Source organism: Medicago truncatula, chromosome 3, assembly GCF_003473485.1.
Source record: "Medicago truncatula cultivar Jemalong A17 chromosome 3, MtrunA17r5.0-ANR, whole genome shotgun sequence".
NCBI lineage: Eukaryota > Viridiplantae > Streptophyta > Magnoliopsida > Fabales > Fabaceae > Medicago > Medicago truncatula.
In genome coordinates this window covers 56465770-56490890 of record NC_053044.1, presented here as the reverse complement: position 1 = coordinate 56490890, position 25121 = coordinate 56465770, and the positions used below count along the sequence as shown (strand labels likewise).

General features: G+C 33.1%; 2 protein-coding genes and 1 pseudogene across 4 annotated transcripts; 2 read left to right on the top strand and 1 right to left on the bottom strand.

The window, feature by feature from the left end:
- The first annotated feature begins 3380 nt into the window (after positions 1 to 3380).
- On the top strand, positions 3381 to 5666 carry LOC11442506 (uncharacterized; annotated as a pseudogene).
- Positions 5667 to 10508: 4842 nt separating this feature from the next.
- Positions 10509 to 12373, bottom strand: LOC11432126 (FBD-associated F-box protein At5g56370). The gene is made up of 3 exons (XM_024779145.2): positions 11327 to 12373; positions 11084 to 11239; positions 10509 to 10967 (listed from the first exon to the last, which is right to left on the bottom strand). Exons 1-3 carry the CDS (start codon positions 11873 to 11875, stop codon positions 10677 to 10679), a joined length of 996 nt encoding a protein of 331 aa, XP_024634913.1. The 5' UTR covers positions 11876 to 12373; the 3' UTR covers positions 10509 to 10676.
- A 3868-nt stretch (positions 12374 to 16241) lies between these two features.
- LOC11437114 (probable diphthine methyl ester synthase) lies at positions 16242 to 19128 on the top strand. Of its 3 annotated transcripts, none has more exons than XM_003603696.4 (6): positions 16242 to 16379; positions 16658 to 16955; positions 17052 to 17281; positions 17455 to 17494; positions 17701 to 17792; positions 18636 to 19128. In XM_003603696.4, exons 2-6 carry the CDS (start codon positions 16681 to 16683, stop codon positions 18821 to 18823), a joined length of 825 nt encoding a protein of 274 aa, XP_003603744.1. In that variant the 5' UTR covers positions 16242 to 16379; positions 16658 to 16680; the 3' UTR covers positions 18824 to 19128. The 3 variants fall into 3 exon arrangements, with proteins under 3 accessions (XP_003603744.1, XP_024633605.1, XP_039688110.1); XM_024777837.2 differs by having other exon boundaries at positions 16264 to 16379; positions 16661 to 16955; XM_039832176.1 differs by lacking the exon at positions 16242 to 16379 and adding an exon at positions 16534 to 16564.
- The last annotated feature ends 5993 nt before the right edge of the window (positions 19129 to 25121 follow it).

The window sequence follows — 25121 nt, the reverse complement described above, 5'->3', positions numbered from 1 at the left end:
GTGGTACCATTTAGGACATCAAGCCCTCATCGTATTGAGCGTAAATAGGCTCTCACAGCATCAAGCCCTCTCCCATCGCGTATTATGTATAAATATACATTACAGAGCATCAAGCTCTCTCCCATCTCGTATTATGCGTATGCAATGGACTCAACTTCTTAACATTTTAGAACATCGACTTCTTAATACAAATCCAATAAATTGAAACATCATCCTTCATCTTAGACCGACTCATGCAGCTTAGTTAAATAACAACAGCAACATAACAGTATACAAAAACAACAAGACATAATAATATCAAATGCAAGTCAACAACGTCTCAATTATTCACATATAATTCAAGTAATGCATATACAATTATATCACAATCTAACAACATCAAATCATCATAAATCAGCTTCACAAATCATCATTAATATTATATACAATATTCATAACTACCCCAAGGTTCAACTCTCAACGACTCGTGCGACAAAGATCGCAAAATCCTAAACAAGGCTTCTGTAATTGGGCAACTCGCGAGGCGAGAGCCTCTACTCGCCATGGCGAGTTCAGGTCAGCTTCCAAAAAGTTCATTCTTAATTAATCCAGGTTCAATCTCATTCTACATTCTTTCCTAATCATTATTAAACATGTTCAGGCACTCAAAAGCATCTAAGGATCAACTCAAAAGTCAAAATCACGAAATCTTGCAAGCTCCCTGGTCAAGCTCGCTATGGCGAGTTCATCTGCTCGCTATGGCGAGCTGCGACGTGCAACTCGCGAGGCGGGTAAGGTTGCTCGTGTGGCGAGCGATGAAGTTCATCACTCGCCGTGGAGAGGATCATAACTCGGGAGGCGAGCGATGAATGTCGCTACGGGCAGAAGTGTAGTTTTTCACAAAAATCACTAATTCTCATGGTTTTAAGCCTAACCTTGATTCCAGAATTCATCATAATCATTATCTAAGGTCTAGGAACAATTTCTACGTCAATCTAACAAGCTTCCACCGTTTAATCATTAGTTCCTCAATTTTAACCTACTTTTCGATTTCTCTAAAACTCATTCTACTTCATGTTAAACCTAACCATTGATTCACATACTTAATAGAATTGCAAAGTTAGTCTCACCCTTACCTTAACAATGAAAATCACAGCTCTCTAGGTGCTTCTCCCTTCTCTTGGATTTTTCTCCCTTTTCTCCAAAATTGATCGTACGTTCTTTTTTTTTTTTTAAACTAGGTCTCTCCTATTTATAAAAATCCTTAACCTACTTGTTTTTCTCTTAAATCCAAATCTTAATATTCTATTCTAATATATATAACAAATAACAAATAACAAATATATCTCTATAACATATATATATTTCCACACTAAATAACATATATTTCTACAACAAATTATATATATTTCTACAACAAATCATATATATTTCTATAACAAATTATATATATTTCTACAACAAATAATATATATATTATACTAATAACTACCAACATATAACATAACAAAATACCACTCATCAAAATAAATCATACAAATCATATAAGTATATTCTAAACTCATTAAATAATCAAATAATTAAAGAGGGCGTTACAATGTCCGGATGACCCATTAACAGAATAATGGGAAACCCTAATGATCGTCCAATATAAAAAAGAGGCTATGGTCCTCAATACACCGTACATGGCAAACTCTCTCTTCTCCCCATCTGAAGAGAACTAGGTACCGGTTGAGGAAGAACCAAATCAGCCGCCGCTAACCATATTTTGTGTGTTTCAGATCATCACACCTTCTCATCTTTGTTGTTGTTGTTAAGATGACTACCATGAAAGTTTTATCCAGGTATTCTTAATACCCCTGATTCTTAATATCCTTGATAAATCAAACATGTCATAGATCCGATCATAATCATGTTCAATGTTTTGTTTGCTTCCGCTATCGATTTATAATTGTTGAACATGTTTTATAAAATCTGTTTTTATTAAGACCTAAATTTTCAATGATGGGGACTTGGATATAATGGGGCCATGTCTGCATGAATTACAAAGACGAGAGAAAATTAGAAAGCAATCATGATATTGTGATTTGTTTTGTAAAATGAAACAAACTATTACTTACCATCTTTATACTGAGACTACGTGCTCTGGAAAGCAGGAAGAGAGGAATAGGTTTGTTATCAGAAAGCTTGGATGTCACCAAATTGGGCAAGCATTTGATCTTGTCTGCTGTTTTAGGAACAAACTCCCTCAAAGGATATACATTTACATTATTTGTTTGCAATTCCTCTAGAAGGGGAAAGGATAATAGAAAGTCGATGAGCTGTGTATGAGTGTTGAAATAAACACCATCCAAGTGGAGAGTTTTGAGTAGTGAAATAGTACTATTTATTTGAGGAATGTCTTTGACGATTGTTAGGCGTTTTAATTTGAGAACAGCAAGTGTCCTACAAGTGAATATGTTGGAAGCTAATTTCAAGTCGAAAGTATGAAACAACATGTTAAGTTCAAGGGTTTCAGTTCGTCTTTGTATCGCTGCAATGATAAGTTTGGTGATATTGTTGGGTTCAGTGGCGGAGTCAAGAATGATAGAGTCGCGCAAAAAATTTATCGCGTCTTTTTTACGAATAATTTCACATTTTCTGCGGATATATTTTTACTGCGAATCCTAAAATCCTAAGGTATTATCTCACCTAGGAACCTAAATTCTTGGCAAAATCTGCAGGAAATGTGTTTCCTGTGGAATTTACACAAAAATCCGCAGGAAAAGTTAAAACTTCTAGTAATGGCTGGACTTGTTACAAAGAAAGTTGGAGCTGGCCCAGGCTAGATGGGGGGTGGCTCCGCCCTTGGTTGGGTTGGTCGTATCTAAAACAACATTTGAAGCGGAATGATCGTATTGGATGTGTGTTGTCGCGCGATAGCATGACTGAGTAAACCATACTGCAAATAGTGGTTGTTTTCGTGAAGATTATGTGATCGGTGAAATTGAGAGTGAAGACTGAGAGCCATAATGGTTTCCACCTCTTGGAGAGGATGCTTGTGGCGACGGTGTCTTTGGTTGGGAGAAAGGAGAGAATGTGATAGATAATCGAGTCCGGAAGGGAGCTAACCTTGTTGCGCTCTTCTATTGGAATCGATGATCGCCGCTTCTTCGACTTGGACATAGCTACTGATTGCAAAAACCAGAAAAGTGAATTCTGAGGATTCAATAGCTTTATATAATTATCCAATTTATTTATGGGGAATGCTAATACACACCCACCATAATTTTAGAAGGTGTGCATTAGCATCCTACACTCATCTACTTTTGACAAAAATTACCCCTTTTCTCTTTTTTAATTGTCCCTAAATGGGTGTCCTTTTAAGTAGTTTCTCAATATATTAGTTTCTCTCTCTTTCTTAAAAAACCTTCACCACGTCAAAAAAAAAAAAAAAAGATGGATAAGCCATGGAAACCAACCGCAAGCAATTGAAACCAGCCGAATTCCAAACCAAAAAACAGTTCTTAATATTCTTGATCAAAACAACATGGTCGGCCGTGTCATAAAAAAACTCTCACCACACCCTCAACAAGCGTTGGTACAGTGCCGTTCCGTCGACATGTAGTTCCGATGCCGACCTTCCATCCTCTGTGAACTGCCCTCAAATGGGATACGGCGCGCGTGAAGTTCCTTTGACAAGGCAATACGGTGGCACGTAGCTGGCCTTGCTATTTGCTTTTCAATAATAAAAGGGAAAAGAGTTATTTTTTGTCAAAAGTAGATGGGTGTAGGATGCTAATGCACACCATCTAAAAATTATGGTGGGTGTGTGTTAGCATTCCCCTTTATCTATTGGTCTAATTCTGAAACAAATCTTTTTTTTCTTGTATAGTTTTATTTTATTTTTTGTAATTCTGAAACAAATTTTCACCGAAGATACTTCTGGAGAATATAAGCAATAGTATAAAAAATCCACGCCTTCAGAGTTCTTCCTTTACTTCCTTCTTCATTGGTTTTTTTATCCCTCCCTCTTTCTTCATTGTCCTCATCATATTTGAGGTATTTTCATTCGTTTTCAATTTTAGTTGATAATTGAATCTATTATGTCTGTTTGATTCGAATCTTCTCAAATTTGTGAGATTAGGGTTTGTAACCTTTGAATTGATTTTTTTTTTTTTTTATGTGAAATAGAATGTTTTGTGATGGAATTAAACCTTTGAATTTCTTGTATGTTTCTTTATCAATTCAATCTGTTCTGTGTTGTTTGGAGATATTCCAATCTTGTCTTATTCCTGGGATTAGGGTTTCAAACCTATGAATTGGGGATTCCAATTTTGTGTGTGACAATCTAATTTTTGTTTATTTTCAAGGGTGTTTGTTGATTGGCTAACATAATTATTCTATTTGTAACTTCGGGTTTCTTTTTATTACTCCCTCCGTCCCTTAATAGATGATCTAGTTGACAATATATATTATTGACTTGACATACTTTGATCATACTTTTCTACTAATTCACAAAGATAAATAATATTAAGATGTTGTTGGATTCGTCTCAATGAATATTTTTAAACTATTAAATTTTTATAATTTTTTTTAATAGATAATTGAAGATATCAAAGATAAAACATATGCATTGGTAAGTGTGTCAGAGTCAACTAGTCATCTATTGAGGGACGGAGGGAGTATATTTTTTTAGAGAAACTTATATACTAACATGTTCCTGGTTTTATTGTTGTTATTTTTGTATTTGTGGTTGGAATTTATTTAAAGGAACGTTACCAGCAGCCTAGCCCCAGTGAGCACCTCACAAGCGACGCCGCCACAAATGGGTAATTCAACCTAATCCTATTTTCATAAAATTATTCTTTTGCTGTTTGATTCGATGAATCTCAAATAACAACCTCACCCTTTGGTTTCTTATTTCATCAATACAATAGAAAGAAAACTTCTTCATGGGAAGAAGCGGAAGGAGCAAAAAGTAGAAAGCACAAAGGAGGATCTTCTCCATGGGAAGAAGCCAAAGGAGCAAAAAGTAGAAAGTACTGATGGAGAGCTTCTTTATGATGGTGAGAAGCCAAAAGAAATCAAATGCCCGATTTACGCAAAGACGTTGGAAGGTAACTCTCTCTGCTGTGTTTGCATTTGATCAAATAACCTCAGCTTATGGTTGTTTCTTCTCTTGTTTCATATGGAATAATAAACAGTCTATAACAAGCTGAAAGATATAGATACAATAGACCTCAAGTGGTGTCCAATTATACCCGATAAGGCAAGTTTTTCTCTTAAACTTTCATAAATTTAGTTTCTATGTGCATATTTTAATTATTTAGGATCAATGTCTCTCTATCAGCATGCATACTTGAAGCATGAGAAAGAGTTTGCTGAACTCTTCAAGGAGCATGAAGAGAAAAGGAAGCGGTGGATGCTGATTGAAGAAGAAAAAGAGCGTCTTGAGAAAAGGAAAGAGGAGCTGTTACTGATAAATTGAAACCATGTTATGCTATGCTCTTGGCCTGAGAATAGAGGAGCAGTTACTGATAGGTTGAGACCATGTTATGCTATGCTCTTTGCCAGAGAATTGTGTCGTCTTTTGTACAAGAATGTAGAAGAATTTTAATTATAATTCTGTTATGTTTCTTCTTTTCTATTATGTGGTTTGATTTCTTTTCTTGTCTAATAGAGACTATGTTTATGTTCTGCTACAAGATTAGTCCTCATGTTTTGATTGTTTTAATAATCTGATTAGTCCTCATGTTTTGATTGTTTTAATAATCTAAATCCTAGATCAAAATTGTATATGTCTAAATATTCTTATTCTTATTTCTTTTTACTAAATTTAGTGGTGTGTAAAATGTATAAAATTTCCTACTTCCACTTCGGCCACAGCAAAGACACCCAAGTTTGTAGCAAAACCAATATGTGAAATTTCCTAACTTTGATAATCCATTGACTTTATTATTTCTATAAATAACTTCAATAGTCAATTCAAAATTTCTAGCCGTATTTGATGATTCAGAAGCCTTTCGGACAGCCAATGACATTAGAGTTTGCTGTGTGTAATGATAATATTCCAAAATCTAGGATGCATAATTGCAATTATGAGGTATGAGGTAAAAGAAATCAATCAAAGGTGTGCGTCAACAAAAACATGAATTTATTTTGTCCAATATATAACACGAGAGCTAAATTGTTGATTCACATAAAAAAAATCACAGTAATAATTTAAAAAGTCAAAAATTGTGTTTGGTTACAACAACAAAGATACTGAAACACACAAATAATGCTATTTTAATGTACTCCAAGTATTGAGTAAAAATGCACGAATTTTACTAGCAACGAAGTATTGAGTAAAAATGCAAGTAAAACAACCGAACCGTGTCAATTAACAAGATAAATGAGCAATAAAATTGCTTGAAGATGATTAGATATTGCCTCAAGTTGCATAATACAGAATAGTGTTGGCATGTTGAGATGATCAAATTAATATTAACAATTAAAGAAAAATGACAAGACTGTTTAGTGTGGATTATAATTACAAAAACTGCAATGCTGTATTCAGCGAAGGAAAACATCATGAGGGCATCACGAAATTGAAATACATCAAGGCAACTGGAATACACGGGAGGTGGGTTGAAATAATGTGAGTCAATAAATGAGTGGAAGTGGATGGAATACGCTTCGCGAGCAATTCGGGAGATACTCCCTCACAAGATACAGCATTTCCGTTGCACATAACATGGCTTCGTCGCTTCATGTTTTTTTGGCTAAGAATGAAATAAGCCAAATTATGAAATTTATAAAGAAAATGGAGTTCTTTCTACAAACAAGTTTGTCAATAGGTACCTTCTGTCCTCTGCAAAACCATGCAATTATGCATAGAAATAAGAAAGATTCATCCTCTCTTTACACAAGACAAGGAAAGAAATTTCTGAATAAAATAAAATGAGAAATTCATAAGGAAAGGCCGTTTCTTATGAACTTGAAAAGTTGATCTATTATGAAGATTGGGGAGAACATAAGAAACGCAAACGCGACAATGTAAGAATATGTTCAATTCGGTAACACAGAGCAAGATGGCTGTCAAAAAATTGCTTATCTTCAACTGCTTTACTCCCAAGTCCCACCAGGCCACCACCTAGAGCTGACATGTGTAGGTAGGTTTTTTCACAAACTCAAATAGAGTAAAATATAGAACAAGGTAAAAAAGAAAGGTTTAGAAATCGTGTAACCACCGAAGCATAATAAATAACAGAATATCAAAGCTCCTTCCTTGTCCATGAATTTTTGTATTCCATTAGAATTTGAAATTTATGGTTCATGGTAATTATTGATACTCGCACCAGAGGACTTTTCAACCAAAAAAATTCCACCATCAAAAACAATTCTCAAACAATGACATCCACCTTATTATTAAATCCATAAAATGATAAGTGCAAAACAACGGGATGTTCAAAAGAATCAAAGTAGAATACCTTCTCAGCATAGAAGCTATGTGATACCACTAGTGATCAAGATAACTAAACTAAAAAACAATTGGTAAGAAAATGAAAGGAAAAGTAAAAGTTGAGAGGAACTAGAATGGATTTTAATTGCATGAAAGCCAATGCATAATTGAAAATGTATACGACATAGAGGACAAAATAAGGCAGAGTTATTGTCTTTGAAACACCATCGACTCGAATAAAACAATAAAGCTACACATATAGAATTATATAAATCCTAACCTCCCATCATCATTCAAATATAAGTTTACATCCCCTTGGATACAGAGATAATTTCTGTAACATCTGGTGCTTGGCAGTTAAATCTATGGAACAAGCACTGTGAATTGTCATGTTACTTAATACTTTTGAACTGCACGCATGACATATTCTGCAAATTGAAGCTCGCACTTTTTGCCTCTATAATTCTTAAACAAGCAAGTTTTGAGCTGAGATGAAAGGCATTCCGGAATGATCTTTGGGTCCTCCCAAATGTCCTCATCGTCATCATTTCCATTCTCTATCCTATTTTCAATCTCCTGTAAATAATAAGTAAATTTCCACCCAAAACAAGAAACAAAAGTTAAGATATGTAGAGGAGTAGAGTTAATCAAATTATATGTGAAACCTCATGAATGATAAGATGTTAAAGCTTTGGACTGTGCTGAAGCATTTCTAGCATCCACGTCCACTTCTTAGTCCAACTTTTACCCTCAAACTTAGAGAATAGCACCATTTGAGATAGATTGTAAAAATGGGGACTTCATCATAGTGGGGCCATGTCTGCATGAATTACAAAGGACTAAACCAGCTTTATACTGAGACTCTGTGCCTTGGAAAGCAAGAAGAAAGGAATAGCTTTGCTATCAGAAAGCTTGGCTGTCACTAAATTGGGCAAGTGTTTGATCTTGTCCGCTGCTGTTTTTGGAACAGGTAATTTAAATACATATACATTATTTGTTTGCAATTCCTCTAGAATGGGAAAGGATAAGAGCAAGTTGATGATATGCCTATGATTTGGTAAATAAACACCATCCATTATTTGAGGAATGTCATTCATGATTGATAGGCCATTTATTTTGAGAACAGTAAGCGTCCTACAAGTAAATATGTTCTGTTCGTCTTTGTATTGCTGCAATAATAAGTTCTGTGATATCCTTGAGGCGGAATGATCGTATTGGCAGTGTATTGTCGCGCGAGCGATAGCATGACTGAGTAAACATGACTGCAAAGAGATGTTGTCTTCGTGAAGTTTGGGTGGTCGGTGAAATCGAGAGTGAAGACATAGAGCCATAATGGTTTCCACCTCTTGGAGAGGATGCTTGTGGCGACGGTGTCTTTGGTTGGGAGAAAGGAGAGAATGTGACAGATAGTTGAGTTGAGTCTGGAAGGGAGACTAACCCTGTCACACTCTTCAATTGGAATCGATGATGATCGCTGCTTCTTCGACTTGGACATGGCAGTTATACCCTGTTTTTGACACAGGAGGCTGTTTCCAGGACTTGAACACGTGACCTTTCAGTCACATGACAACAACTTTACCGATGCGCCAATCCTCCCCCTTAAGGAAAATCATTAAATTAATAAAGAAAAGAGTTCTTTCTACAAACAAGTTTGTCAACAGGTACATTCTGTCCTCTGAAAAACCATGTAATTATGCATAGAAATAAGAAAGATTCATCCCTTTTTTACACTAGACAAGGAAAGAAATTGCAGAATAAAATGCGAAATTCATAAGGCAAGGTCGTTTATTATGAACATGAAAAGTTTATCTTTTACGAAGATTGGGGATAACACAAGAAGTACAACAATGTAAGAACCTGTTCAATTCTGTAAAACGGAACATGATGACTATCTAAAGGCTGCTGCTCTTCAGCTGCATTACTCCCAAGTCCCACCCAGAGCTTACAAGTGTAGCTGGCTTTTTTCACAAACTCAACTATAGTCAAATATAGAACAAGGTATAAGAGAAATGTTCAGAAACCGTGTAACCACTAAAGCATAACAATGACAGAATATCAATGCCCCTTCTTTGTCCATGAATTTTTGTATTGTATTTGAATTTAAAATTTATGGTTCATGGTACAAAAGTGACATCCACCTTATTAAATCCATAAAATGATAAGTACAAACCAATGGGATGTTCAAAAGAATCAAAGTATAATACCTTCTCAGCATCGAAGCTATGTGATACCTTTTCAGGCCGAGTCTCAACCTTTATTCTGATTAGACCTAGACAAAGTAGAATAACTTTAGCCAAAGATGAAGCCAAGACCATAATTGGCCTGGGTAGTCACCTGTAAATATTGGATGTGTATCCTTGCACAACTGATAGTTGTATTTCATTCCTGTTTTGTGAAGCATCTTCAATAATCATATAATAAAAACCACCAGTCAAAACAAAATTAAAAATAAGCATGCATAAGGAAGGAAGAAAAAAGAAAGCAAGCAAAACTCTTTAAAACAAAAAGGGAAGATAACTCTCAAACATGTGTTCGTAATGAAGAAATACAATTTGGTTATGAACCTGATGAATTAGGAGGTTCTCGTTCTCTTCCTGATTATGAGAATACAACATACCGCCACTGATGACATTAGACACTGATTTTGTTCTATATGTCATCCTTTTTGCCTTATTGATGATGAATTGGAACATACTGATGTTGAAGGACAGTCACCGCAAGAACAGCCAAGACCACATGGGCATTTTGACAGATGCTTACAATTTCAAGAACTAATAAGCATATTCACTCAAAAACGAGAAGTATGTGAGCAAGTGACTGAGCAAAATCTAGTGCGAACATATTGCATCTTAGAATCTAGTGAGACTTCTTAATTCTATAATGCTATAATAGGCATTTTCTCACCATGGCCAAAATACCCAACAAAAAAAAAAGTGCAGTGACAAACTTAAAAACAGGAATTCAGAATTTACACCCTGTGATCCATGTAGCTATGCATCATATCAATATTTAATAAACAACTGCTGGAAAATGATAGTGATAGAGATAACTAAAATAAAAAACAATCAGTAAGAAAATGAAAGGAAAAGTAAAAGTTGAGAGGTACTGGAATGGATTTTAGTTGCATGAAAGCCAATACATAATTGAAAATGTAAACGACATAGAGGACAAAATAAGGCAGAGTTATTGTCTTTCAAACACCATTGACTCACACTAGAATCTAACAAGAAAGCTAGACATACAAAATTATATATATCCTAGCCTCCCCTAGTCATTCAAATATAAGTTTACAGCCCCTTGGACACACAGATAATTTCTGTAACATCCGGTACTTTGCATTTAAATCTATGGAACAAGCACTGTGAATTATCATGTTACATAATACTTTTGAACTGCGCATAACATATTCTGCAAATTGAAGCTCGCACTTTTTGCCTCTATAATTCTTAAACAAGTAAGTTTTGAGCTGAGATGAAAGGCATTCTGGAACAATCTTTGGGTCCTCCCAAATGTCCTCATCATCATCGTCATCATTTCCATTCTCTATCCCATTTTCTATCTCCTATTAACAATAAGTAAATTTCCACCAAAAACAGAAAACAAAAGTTAAGATAGGTAGAGGTAGAGTTAAACAAAATAAATAACATATCAGGAAATCAATCAGATTATATGTGAAACCTCATGAATGATAAGATGTTGAAGCTTTGGAGTGTGCTGAAGCATTTCTAGCATCCACATCCACTTCTTAGGCCAACTTTTACCCTCTAAGTTAGAGAATAGCTCCATTTGAGTTAGATTGTAAAAAATGGGGACTTGGAAATAGTGGGTCCATGTCTGCATGAATTACAAAGACGGGAAAACATTAGAAAGGAATCATGATATTGTGAATTGTTTTGTAAAATGAAACAAACTCTTACTTACCAGAGTTATACTGAGACTCCGTGCCCTGGAAAGCAGGAAGAGAGGAATAGGTTTGTTATCAGAAAGCTTGGCTGTCACCAAATTGGGCAAGCATTTGATCTTGTCTGCTGTTTTAGGAACAAACTCCCTCAAAGGAAATACCTTTACTTTATTTGTTTGCAATTCCTCCAGAATGGGAAAGAACAAGAGAAAGTCGATGATCTGTTTATGAGTGTTGAAAGTAACGCTATCCAAGTGGAGAGTTTTGAGTAGTGAAATAGTATTATTTATTTGAGGAATGTCTCCGAGGATTGTTAGGTGTTTTAATTTGAGAACAGTAAGCGTCATACAAGTGAATATGTTGGAAGCTAATTTCATGTCTAAAAAATTAGACAACATGTTAAGTTCAAGGGTTTCAGTTCGTCTTTGTATTGCTGCAATGATAAGTTTGGTTATTTCGTTGGGTTGGTATGCAGCACAACATTTGAAGCGGAATGATCGTATTGGCAGTGTGTTGTCACGCGATAGCATGATTGAGTAAACATGACTGCAAAGAGTGGTTTCGTTCATGAAGGCTGTTTGGTCGATGAAATCGTTCGAGTGAGGACTGAGAGCCACAATGGTTTCCACCTCTTGGAGAGGATGCTTGTGGCGACGGTGTCTTTGGTTGGGAGAAAGGAGAGAATGTGACAGATAATTGAGTCCGGAAGGGAGCTAACCCTGTCACACTCTTCAATTGGAATCGATGATGATCGCTGCTTCTTCGACTTGGACATGGCAGTTAATAATATTATTGCCTTTGAACTCACTCTTTGGGAAACAGAATTTGGACCTTTGTTGAATTTTGAAGCTGTTACGGAAGAAGTTGGAACTCGTTACCTAAGCTGCGAGGATTTGATTGTGTTTCAGATCGCTGGTTGAGCCCAGATGAAAGGAAGGAGTCAATGGCTAGGACAAACTGCTAATTCTGAAACAAACCTCCAAACGAATGAATTCTCGTAATATTATTTTGCCGCTCAACTTGTAGGTTTAGGATTTAATGGTACAAACCTAAATACCCAAATTATCTAGTCTTCACAACGCCCACAGATCTAATCTAATTCTAAAACTAATCTCTCCACTGACAACAAACTAGTATACTCTTTATGAAAAAAACTAGTATAATAAATACACACTTTCAATTTATTCTTTGTAACAAACATAATTTTAATTTTAAGACGGAGAAAACTAAAAAAAAAAAAAACCAACAATATAATAAATATAACATCTTTTAAAACATAATTTATCTCATGAACTTTGAGAGAGCTGACAAGATTTTCAACACTCAAAGTTTTTAAATCTTTAGCTTCCTCAATAGCAGTTACCTTTGGTCTCCATCTTGCAGGTAAGCTTCTAAGTATCTTACTCACATGATCAGAGGCTACATAACTTTTCTTCAGTATTTGAAGTCCAAAAACTAGAGTCTGAAATCTTTAGTACATTTGCTCAATACTTTCATCATCTTTCATTTTGAACAACTCATACTGATGAATAAGCATAAGAGTTTTTGCTTCTCTGACTTTCTTACTACCTTCATAGTTAGCACAGAGAGAGGCAGACATTGACTTAACAGTGGATTTGTTACTCATCTTCATATACTCTTCTTTAGGTATAGCTTTGACAAGTGCTCCTCTGATTGTGTGATGCTTCTTGTAGAATTTCTTCTGAGCAGAAGTATGTTTTCTCCTATCAATAGCAGTTCCTTCTTCATCAACGACCAAGTCACCAATACCATCTTCTAGTATGTCCCATAGTTTTTCATCTAAGCCCATGACATGACTGTAGAAGTTGGTCTTCCACCAGGAAAATTCTACAGGATCTCCATTGAACTTTGGAACTTTTCCATAGTCAGATTTCTTGTTGCTACCATAGTCATATGGAATAGCATTTCTCGTACTGGTTTCAGGTTCCGCACGGACATGTTTTTCTCATATCTTTTTCTGTTACACTGTTAAGTGTTTTGACAACAGACCAAGGTTCTAGATACCAATTGAAGGTGAGAAAAACACAAGAAAGGGGGTTGAATTGTGTTGATTTTTTCTTTTTTTTCTTATAAGCTGAAAACTCTAATCAGAAGTAGATAGAGTTCTACTTCTGAAGTGATGTTCATAACTAATTGCAGCGGATAAACAAAGAGAGAGATGAAAGACACAAAGCAATTTATACAGGTTCCTTCCACGAACCGGAAGTCAGTCCTGTCCCCCTTGCACTTCCAATGAGAGTTCACTATATAATATCTGATTACAATTGCTCACTGCTAAAACTAGCAAGAGACTTCAAATGCTCAAGCACAACTGCAAGAGACTTCATATACTTCTGAACACAATCAAGAGACTTCTAATGCTCAGGCACAATTGCAAGAGACTTCTTAATTCAAACATAATTACAAAGAAAAATGTTTGAGGTTGAACACTTGATATACAGTCAGTGGTGTTCACAATACAAATCAGATATAGACTCTAAAGACTCTAGAATTTCTAAGATATGAACTTTGATAAGAAATTCTAAGTGAACTTTTGAGTGCAGAACAATTTCAGCAGAGTTTTGACACTTGTAATTCTTGGTATTGTTATGTATGTAACTATGAGTCTTCACTCCTTTATACAGAGGTGTGAAAGATACGTTGAATTGTCAGCACATTCAAAAATAGAGTCTTTTGAAGCTTTTGATCAATCAGCAATTATTTTTTGCCTGATATAGTTATTGTCCTATGAAGGATCAATTTCAAATGCATTACCATTGTGAATGAACATCTTTGCAGACATAACTGTTTTTCTTGTCTTGTAGCAGAGACAAAAACAGAGTAGTGGAGGTAGTGGTTGTACACTTCGTACAAACGTACTTTGTAAACGCTCTTTGAAGAACAAGCATCCAATGCCTTCAAATCCTTTCAAAATAGTCGTTGCTTCACTTTTCCAGTCTTCTGCAATCTTTAGACGATGTTGAATCCATTAAACAGCTTTTGAAACCTTAAGTTGCATCCCATGATGAACTGCAGCTTCTAGTGATTTTTGGCTTCTGATAAACTTGTTTTTGATGAACTAACTTCTGATGACGTCACCACTTCAGGAGCACTTTGTCTTCAGGAGCAGTTTTCTTCAAACGCTTTAAGCTTCCCTTTTTGTTGATTCCTTTGCTTTTTATTGTTCTTCCAAGACCTTTTTAAGATGTCAAATTTTGTCTATAGTCATGTACACTTGAACAAATATTAGCATATACAATTAACAATTTTTAATATCTTGTTATCATCAAAACTCTTAAGGGTTAATGTTAAACACATTTTGTTCCAATAAACACCAACAATATAACATTATTATAGAAAAATATGTTTAAGGGTATAATTGAAATAACAAAAAAGTCAATCCAAAATAGCTGAAATATGTTATTTTCTTTATATATAGTATAAAATATATATATATATATATATATATATATATATATATAAAATATAAATGTTAATATTTTAAAAATAGTAATGAGTTTTCTAAATCTAATCATATCGACTATCGCATATTGATATATAAAAAATTTCTTCCGCATATATTTAACGATCTTTTAAATATAAAACAAAAATCATTGAATAGAAACACTACATTAATGTCTCCGTGAGCTTAGCTCAGTTAATAGGGACATAGCATAATTTACGCAGGGTTCGGGGTTCGAACCTCGGACACCCTATTTCTCCACATTTAATTGTGTAAGCACTAAACTATTAGACCAAAAGAAACACTACATTAATGTTTATATTTTAAAAATAGTCGAGTTTTCAATAAAGATTGAGTCTGTTACTTTAAAATTATTATTTTCAATATATTTTACGTGTTGCTTTCTTAACAAATAGCCTAGCATGAGCTTCCTTAAAAAAAAAAAAAAAAAAGAGTCTAGCATGACCCATTAATCAATCATTTTTAAAAAAGTATAAATTAGTACTCTCTCCGTTCCTTTTTAATTGTCACTTTTAAGTTTTTTACAAAAATCAAGACAACAAAAACTCCCTCCGTCCTACAATAAATGACCAATTTGAAAATGTGTAATTTTGACCTAACTAATTTTGACCATATTTTTCTACTAATATACAAAGATAAATAATATCATTTAAGATGTCGTTAGATTTGTTTCGATGAGTATTTTCAAAATATCAAATTTTCATAATTTTTTTTAATATATTATTCAAGATATTTAAGCTTAAAATTATGCATCAGCATGTAATAACATCAACTCTGTCAAATATTAAAGGACGGAGGGAGTATTTTTTACTACTTTTGATAAAACAATTCATCTTTTTTCTATAATAACCTTTATCATTTAATATCTCATTTCATATATTTATCTCTCTCTATATAGTAAATAATCAAGCGTAATAAAGGTAAAACAACATTTAATAAGTGACAGTTAATTAGAAACATAAAAATTCTGCAAAAATGAAAATTAAAAAGAAACGGAGTGAGTGATTAATATCAAATAAATGCTAACCGGTGCTCTAAAATACTTTATAAAGACATTAGATAATTTCTTAAAAAAAAAAAACTTTAGATAATAAATTTTTATGGAAATTTACACATCCAATGCATCTGAAATTAAAATATTAAATTTTTTCAATTCATAATTCTTTAATTGAGTAAAGTTTCCTTAAGCATTAAGACTTTTAATATTAACCTAAAATTACTTGACGTTAATTAAAAAGAGCTAACCGGTGCACGGTGCTCTCGGGCATTGGTTAAACATACTATAAAAGAGAATTATTATTGTAAAATGAACTATTTTTGGCTTTATTATAGATAAATTACACAATCTCAATGCATTAAGAATTACTATATAATTTCATTATTCATATCATTAAAGTGGACACCGGTTAGCATTTCCTTTAAAAAAAAATAAAAATAAGGATATTCATTAACCTAAAATTACGGAGTATGAGTTTTTGAACCCAAAAATCCATAATATTGACTACTTTTCATTTGCAACAACTCTTGCAGCAAATTCTCCCTCCCGCGCAGCCGCCTCAATCCTTCTTACCTCTCTCCGCGCTGTAACAGTAAGTTCTTCTCTACTGTGCTTGATTTGTTGTTTTTCTACGATTTGATTTATTGCTCTTGTTCTTCATCGATGCTTTTCTTCACTACATTGGGTTTCCATTCATTCCAACCATTGTTTTGTTGCTTGTTGCCAGCTGATTTTTCTCCACTGTCATTGTATCAATTGATTTCACGATTTTGCATTGTATGAATTCAGTACTTTTCTATTTTGAATTGAATTGATTCGATTCTCTGTGCGAATTGAACTGATTTGTTATTGTTGATTTGAATAATCAAGAAGGAGCACGTTTCAGTAGAAAAATGTTATACATAATCGGTTTAGGGTTGGGCGATGAGCAAGATATTACACTCAAAGGTTTAGAAGCTATTCAAAAATGCGACAAGGTTTACATGGAAGCTTACACTTCCCTTCTCTCCTTCGGTCTCTCTTCACACGGCCTCTCCAACCTCGAAAAACTATACGGTAAACCCATTATTCTTGCCGATAGAGAAATGGTTGAAGAAAAAGCGGATGATATTCTCTCCCAAGCTCAACTTTCTCATTCTGCTTTCCTTGTTGTTGGTGATCCTTTTGGGTATGCATCTACTCTCATATCTAATCTATATGATATGATTATGCCTTAACAATTTTATTGTTTTGCTTCAGTTATTGATTTTGGTGTTTTTCACAGGGCTACCACTCACACTGACCTTGTTGTTCGAGCTAAGAAGATGGGAATCGAAGTCAAAGTTGTGCACAATGCATCTGTCATGAATGCAATTGGGATTTGTGGTTTGCAGCTATATCGTTATGGGGAAACTGTTTCAATACCTTTCTTTACTGAGACGTGGAGACCTGATAGCTTCTATGAAAAGATTCAACAAAATCGAAATTTGGGACTTCACACACTTTGCTTGTTAGGTTAGGTTACTGTCTGTTATTTTTACTCTCAACTTGTGCTCGTTTGAAATTTTTGTGCCTGTATCAATGTCGCTTTTATCAAGAAAATACATTGAATGTGGAAAGGGTACCAAAGCTCATTCTTTTTGCTTATTGAGAAAGCTAATATAATTTTCACTTTGATATGGTTACAGATATTCGGGTGAAGGAGCCGACACTTGAATCTTTGTGCAGGTTGGTTTGACAAGTAATCCTTTATTTTCCATTGATTGGGTATTTTCTTAAGCTATCATTAAGTATTGGTTGCTGAGGTTCTCTGGAAATCGCTATTATGTTAGCAATATAATGGCATTGAGTTTTGGTCTTATTAAATGGTTTGTTTTGTCTATAACTACCTATTCACTGATTTTCATTTATCTTTGTCTGTTTCTTCATTTTAGAGGAAGAAAAGCATACGAACCTCCCAGATATATGACTATAAACACAGCCATTGAGCAGTTATTGGAGATTTCACAAGCACGTGAAGAATCTGGTGAGTACTTTGACCATTCACATCACTCTAGGCATGAGTTTCATGTCTGGATTATGCATTTCTTGATTGTTGTAATAGTCAAATATACATGTTTGAAATTTGATATGTATTTTACCTTGTTTGCCAGAAACTTACTCTTATAAGCTCATTTTCAGCTTTTTAAAGATTACTATGCTATCAAACAATGAAAGTTCCCCTAATGGAATAAAAGAAACAAACTGATGTGTAGACATAACACTGCTGCTATTATCAATAGCTTTTCTCACCCAAATTCCTTTACCCTTTATAATTTGTGGCTGTTTAAATAGAAGTCAAAGCACTTATATATCTAGGATTTTTTTTTTATGCACATTTGCTTACTTCCTCTTTGGCTCTTTTCATTTGGTCTACCGTATCTTCAAAGACACAAGAAATAAAATGATAATATTCGAAGCATTAGAGCCCATAAAATGTGATCCCATTCTCATTCTCAAAGATTATATAAATACTACACTTTGCCATCTAGTCTCTAATGTGTTGGATTGTGCAGATGAACTGCTACAATTAGTTCAAGTCTTGAGAAATTATAGTAACACTAGACTCGTTATAAATTTAGTATGCTAAAATGCTCTAGTGTCGAATTTTGTTTGAGCTGCTGATATATATCGATCATTGATTCATTTCTATATTTGTGGTTCATATATTTTAGCTTGCAGTTTCTTTTCTGGATGATATACGTGTCTTATATTATTATTTGATTATGAGACAATTTATCTCTGTGATATTTGTTTGATACTTGAGCTATTATTTCTCACAAGAATCATATCCATCAAACTGAAAGTAGTATCCCACCTTGCCTTGCAGCCTACACAGAAGATACCGAGTGTGTTGGGCTTGCTCGTCTGGGAAGTGAAGATCAAATAATAGTAGCTGGAACAATGAAGCAACTACAATTGATTGACTTTGGAGCACCTTTGCATTGCCTAGTAATAACAGGCAAGACCCATCCCTTAGAGGAAGAAATGTTGGATTTTTACAGATGCAAACCGTAGTTAAACATCGAAGACACGTGGCCATTTAATTCAGAAAAAAACCTGTTTGTGTTGAAGGAGTCCCAAAATTTGTTGTTTTGTAAAACATTTTGTTTGCCAATCAGTGCCGAATGTGTTTATGTTTAATGTTTAATTCATTAGTGGCCTAAAAATAACAGTGTAGGGGTTTTAATTTTTGCATATCCTAGTTTTAGCAGAATTGAAAAATTGAAGTGTTTATCCTTGTCTCAGATGATGCTCCTAGTGAAATTATGTAAAAGGATTAAGATTTCAATAGTCTGTAAAATTAATTTTTGACATATTAATGCTTCTTGTTTGTTCTAGAAAACTTCACTGGCAATTGCATTCGCTGCAATTATAAATTCCTGCACCAGCTCCTTCTAACGCTTCCTTCATTCTATTTTTTCGTTGAGATCCTTTTTTGAATATTCAGCAGCAGCAGCTACTAGTGAACATATAAAAATGGGTTTGTAGTTTAGCCTTTTGCAAATCATTTAATGGGATTATTTTATCTTCTATGTGAAGTGGTTTGGTTTGTTTGGAAATGAAACTATCTTATTTCAAATGTTGTTTGATCGATAATAGATGTAACTATGCGTCATTTAATTATAGATCACCTGCCTCAACAAACCATGTTGATACTAGGATGTATATCGAGATCCTCAACAGTAGAAGCTAGGCATAAGATCACAGTGTTCAAATTTATATTGCTGTTGGAGAACTATGTGATTGAAAAAGTTTCCTAATCTAGTAATTAGAATGAAGCAAAATTTATATGCAACTCTATTAGCTGTCATCACCTTCTTTAACTTAAACAGGCAAGGAAACTCTGCTAGAATCTTCAGGTTTGATTTATTTCTAGCGTATGATGGAAACATGACTACAATGGTTTTATTTGCTCTATGACTTCTTCCTTCCATCCATGAGCATTACGACGACACCCCCTTTGTAAGAACAGGTCATGTTGTATCAAGTAAATACTCCCTCCGTTCCAGTTTAACTGAGTCAGTTTTCCATTTCACACAGATTAAGAAAAGTGTATAAAGTAAAGAGAGAGAAAAATAGTTTTGAGTGCCTTTTTCAAGTATTTGTGCATTCTTGTTTATCATAAATGTAAAGTATAATATATTGAATTGGGAGTTGTGAAAGTAGTATTAATTAGAGTTATAATTGGAGAAAAGTAATTAATATTGCATTGAAAAGTGAAATGGATCAAGATTTGTGGGACAATATTTTTTTACAAATGGGTCAGTTAAATTGGATCGAAGGGAGTATAATATACATCTTTGCGTTTGCCTATGTAGTTCATTTTGGGACCTCTGCAGCAGGAATCAGAGGATCAACCTTTTGGTAAGACAAATGTCAAATTTTTAATATCTACTCTGGAAGTTTCACGCCATCAAGTTGCTCAACTCCAGCAGTAAACTGCATAAACAATTTTTTACTTACCATGATTGTCGTTATGCTTTGTAGCATGCACCTCGTTATCTTTGATTTCTATTTCCTTTTTTTTTTTTTTTTTTTGAATAATCTTATATTACTTGAGAATGTTAAGATTACATCTCTCAAATGGTTGAAAGCAAAAAATGTGTGTTTTTCATTTGGTTATCATATATGGTGGCAACATCCCTTTGCTTGTTTGGGGATTGGCTGATTTGCTCTTTTTATTTTCCTTTTTTGCTTTGATCGGAACTTTGTTGTAACTTTGTTTTGTTTTCTTTGGCACTTCTTGTGCTAGGGTACAAAACTTTTGTTAATATATCTCATTTTGGATTGTTAAAAAAAAATCTTATATTTTTCAAGATAGTCTTTGATTTAGTTTGTGATAGGTAGTTAAGAAAGATTGTGTTCCTGTTGCTAAACACGCTAGATTAAGTTACTTATTTATTTTCTTATTCAATTTCCATGTGGCTGTGGTAGGTTCCTATTTCTAAGTGAAATCGTGAGAAATGAATAAGGCTGCTTCATTTTTTTCTAAGAAATTTTGCCTCTCGATTGGATAGGCTATCGGATGTTATTTTTGGTTTTCTTCCCTATAAAATTTTCGATTTTATTTGTGTCGTAAAATATTTTTTTTCCGGAAAACACCCCTTAATAGGCCATTTTCAGATTTTTTTTTTCAAGAAATTTTGGTTTTTGAATGGCCTATTAAGGGTGTTTTCCTGAAAAAAAATAAATTTTACTAGGATGCAAATCAAACCGAAAATTTTATAGAGGTAAAAAACACTATTAACCCTAAAATAAATGTATTTTTTCATAACTATTATTTCAGTATATAATATAAATATAAAATTATTGTCTTCCGTACAAAAAATTGAGCTTTTATATTACATATATTTATTTTATTTTATTTTCGAAAGAATTACATATATTTATTTTAAAAATTTGTGCTTTTATATTACATATATTTAATTCAAAACTATAGTAATGGACATTTTTATTTATTTTATAAAATGAAGAGAATCTCAACCCAATATTTATATTGTTGTGTTCAAGTATCAGAGTCGGAGCTAGAAATAGGGGGACCAAGTTTAAAATGTATACTATAGTTAAACAAAAAACAAGTTCAAATGTACTACATATATGAGAAATTTAAGCTACATTTGACGTTAATATTGGGAGAAGATAGAAAAATTAGATTCACTTATGCAATAATATAAGACTTGAATGAAAATGCTAATGATGGAGGGACCACGTTGACATTGGTAAATTCTACAGTAGTATAAACAAATTATAAGAAAATTGGGGGGACCATGGCCTCCCTTAGCCACCTCCGTCCCTCCGCCCCTGTGTCCAACTAAGCCTAGCTCCTGAGCGAGTGTTTGTTAACGTGTGTCAAAATGTTTGACGCTAGCCATTCATGTTAAATGAAGATCCAATTTGATTTGATATTAATTATTTTCTTTCTATCCAATTTAGACATTTAGTCTTGAACAAAATATAATGCCTAATTTATCTTTTTAAAGGCTTAATACATGTTTTGGTCCCTTAACTTATTTTCGGATTTTATTTTGGTCCCCTAACTATAAAGTGTCTCAATTTGGTCCCTTATGTCTTCTGTCGTTACCTCTTTTGGTCCTCTCCGTTAGTTTGTTTTCAAAAATAGTTAATCCTTGTCCACATGTCATTTAAGGTTGGAGATCAAGGGCTAGATTTGAAAAATACACAAGTATACAATGGGCTCACAGAATATAATCATTTCTATTTTTTTTTATTTTCCTAAAATTATAAATTTAAAATCACCATCAATCTACATCTTTTTATATATTTTTAAAAATTAAAATATTTTTCAGAATTTTGTAGGAAAAAAAAAATCTGACCTTTTTTTTTAAATTTCGTAATAAAATTATTTTTTTTCAAATTTTGAAAAAGATTTTATAAAATTCAGGAATAACTTTTTTTCTTCATATTTTATAAAAATCTGAAATTTTTATATATTTTTCAAAATTAAAATATTTTCCAAAATTTTGTAGAAAAAATTAAAAATAACCTTTTTTTTTCTAAAAAAAATATGACCTTTTTTATAACCTTTTTAAATTCAGAATTCTGGATTATTTAAATTAAAATATTTTCCAGAATTTTGTAGAAAAATTCGTATCCAAATTTTTAAAAATTAAAATATTTCCCAGAATTTTGTTGAAAAAATTTTAAAAAACTTTTTTTTTTCGGAAATCTGACCTTTTTTTGAAATTTCGTAAAAAAAATAAATTTTTTTCAAATTTGTAAATCTTGGAAAAGATTTTATAAAAATTCTGGAATATTTTTTTTTCTTCTAATTTTAAAATCTGAATTTTTTATATATTTTTTCAGATTTTTAAAAATTAAAATAATTTCCAGAATTTTGTAGGAAAAAATTTAAAAAAACCTTTTTTTTTCGAAAAAAAATATCTGACATTTTTTAAAAATTTCGTAAAAAATTTTTCTTTTGCAATTTTTTTAATTTTGAAAAATAAATCTGAAATATTTTTTTCTTCATATTTTATAAACAAATATGAATTTTTATATATTTTTGGCTTCAAAAAAATCAGGTGTTAATCATTCACCGTAGGCTACAATAAACCTATGATCCAACAGTTTCTATTTGAAAAATAGATCAAACAGTTAAAATGTAACGGAGAGGACCAAAAGAGGTAACGACAGAAGACATAAGGGACCAAATTGAGACACTTTATAGTTAGGGGACCAAAATGAAATCCGAAAATAAGTTAAGGGACCAAAGCATGTATTAAGCCTTTTTTTAAATTAGGGACAAATTATTAATCTTTTTTTGTTGTAGTGGTCGGGGTTTGAACCCCGAACTTTGCATACATTATCAATTGTTCATACCAACTGAGCTAATCTCACGAGGACAAATTACCAATCCCTTTATTATAACGTGTTGGAAACTAATTTGTTTTCGTTTATTTAAAAATGTAAAATCGTGTGAATCTTTATTTATTAATTTTGTTAGGTCTGCAGCAATTTAACATAATTTTTTCCCGCTCATTTGCTTTGTTAGGTTTGCAATTATTTAACCTAACAAATTTCATTTAAAAAATGCATCGCACCAATTTCATTTCTATCCTCTTGCCTTTTTTTTTTAAGGAAATATTTTCTACACTTATTTCATGTTGCACGTTTGTTCTAGAAACTATGAGCATATCAATGATCATGTTTGATGCCTTCTATTTTATCCTTTTTTTTTGGATTTTTTTTTTTATAATTTTTTATACACTTTCCTTTTAAGTTTCAACGAAGACAATTTCCTTGGACTGTATCATTTGCAACGACAATTAACAAAAGTCAAGAGCAGTCGCTTAAACATGTTGGTGTATATCTACCAACAAATGTATTTTCTCACGGACAGATGTATGTTGCTGTTTCAAGAGTTACATCCAGAGAAGGACTAAATATATTGATCAGTGATGAAGATGGTGAAAATAACAATGTAACGTTTAATGTCGTATATGAGGAAGTATTTCACAATGTGTGATGAAGCTACATGCCAATGTACTAAAAATTTCATATTTCTTTTACCGAATTATTGATAGGATTACCGAATTTTCTTTTATAATATTTTCAGATTTCATACATTTTATGAAGTGTTTTATTTTGTCTACTATGGATTATCACGTGTTATTTTTTCACCGTTACCAATTATATATTGCATTTTATTATTCGTATGTCAATTCATTTACAATAAACTCGAGCGGAGCACGTAATATTCAAATTTCATCATACTTCTCTCATTCACTGACAAATGAAACCCTAAATTGTTTACCAAAAAAAAAACCGTGTTTGGTTTGCAAAACAACAAGTACTGAACAGAACAATACAAGATAGAACAGTACAACACAAGGCAGAACAACACAGAACAAATTTTTTATGGCATTGAGTAATTTTTTGTTTTATACGATTTTTGAGGGACAAAATGCTATTTTGGTATTTTAGACGTACGTGGGACAAAAAGTTGTGCTGAGTTTTTGTCCTGTCCCTTACCTCCAGTTTGTCCTATACCTGAAACAGTTTTACAAATCAAATGCTATTTTGGTATTTTAGACGTACGTGGGACAAAAAGTTGTGCTGAGTTTTTGTCCTGTCCCTTACCTCCAGTTTGTCCTATACCTGTTCTTCATTTTTTTAGCAAATCAAACGCACCCTAAATTGTTTTTCCCTCTCGTTTTCGCATTCACGCGTGGGATACAAAGCTTCAAGGTCTTCTTTGCACCCTATGATCTCGTTCTTCCTGTAAGTCCTACTTTCACGACCATCAATTTCTAAGCCTGTTTTTTTTTTTAAAATTTTTTTTATTCTTGTTTGCTTTGGAAATTCTATTGATGAATTTGATTCTTGTGGTTTAGGGGATTTTAGGGTTTATCTTTTCTTTTGGTTTGAGGGGAAATTGTGTTACTGGCCAAAATCTCACATAGAAGTTTTCATTGATAATAATGAGGTGGTGTTGCATTATTAATATTCCTGTATCAATTGTGTTACTAACAAACCCAATTATAGGTTTTGTGATGCTTATAGGAATGATGATTGTTGTTTGTAATGGTATGTATATACTCATTTTTGAACTGTCATTTGTATAACAGGATGATACCTCTCAATTTCGGTCTCAGTTGGATGCTCTAGACTTTCCCAAATTTTGTGACAAAACCACTAAACTCTTTGATTTTCTTCATTTCAGTTTACTTGAGTAACACATTTCACTATCTACCACCAAAACACACTATCTAAATCCAATTAGAAATCAAACAAGTTTCGTAACCAGTATGATACCGACGTGACAACATGGTCACCAGCTGGAAGACTAGGG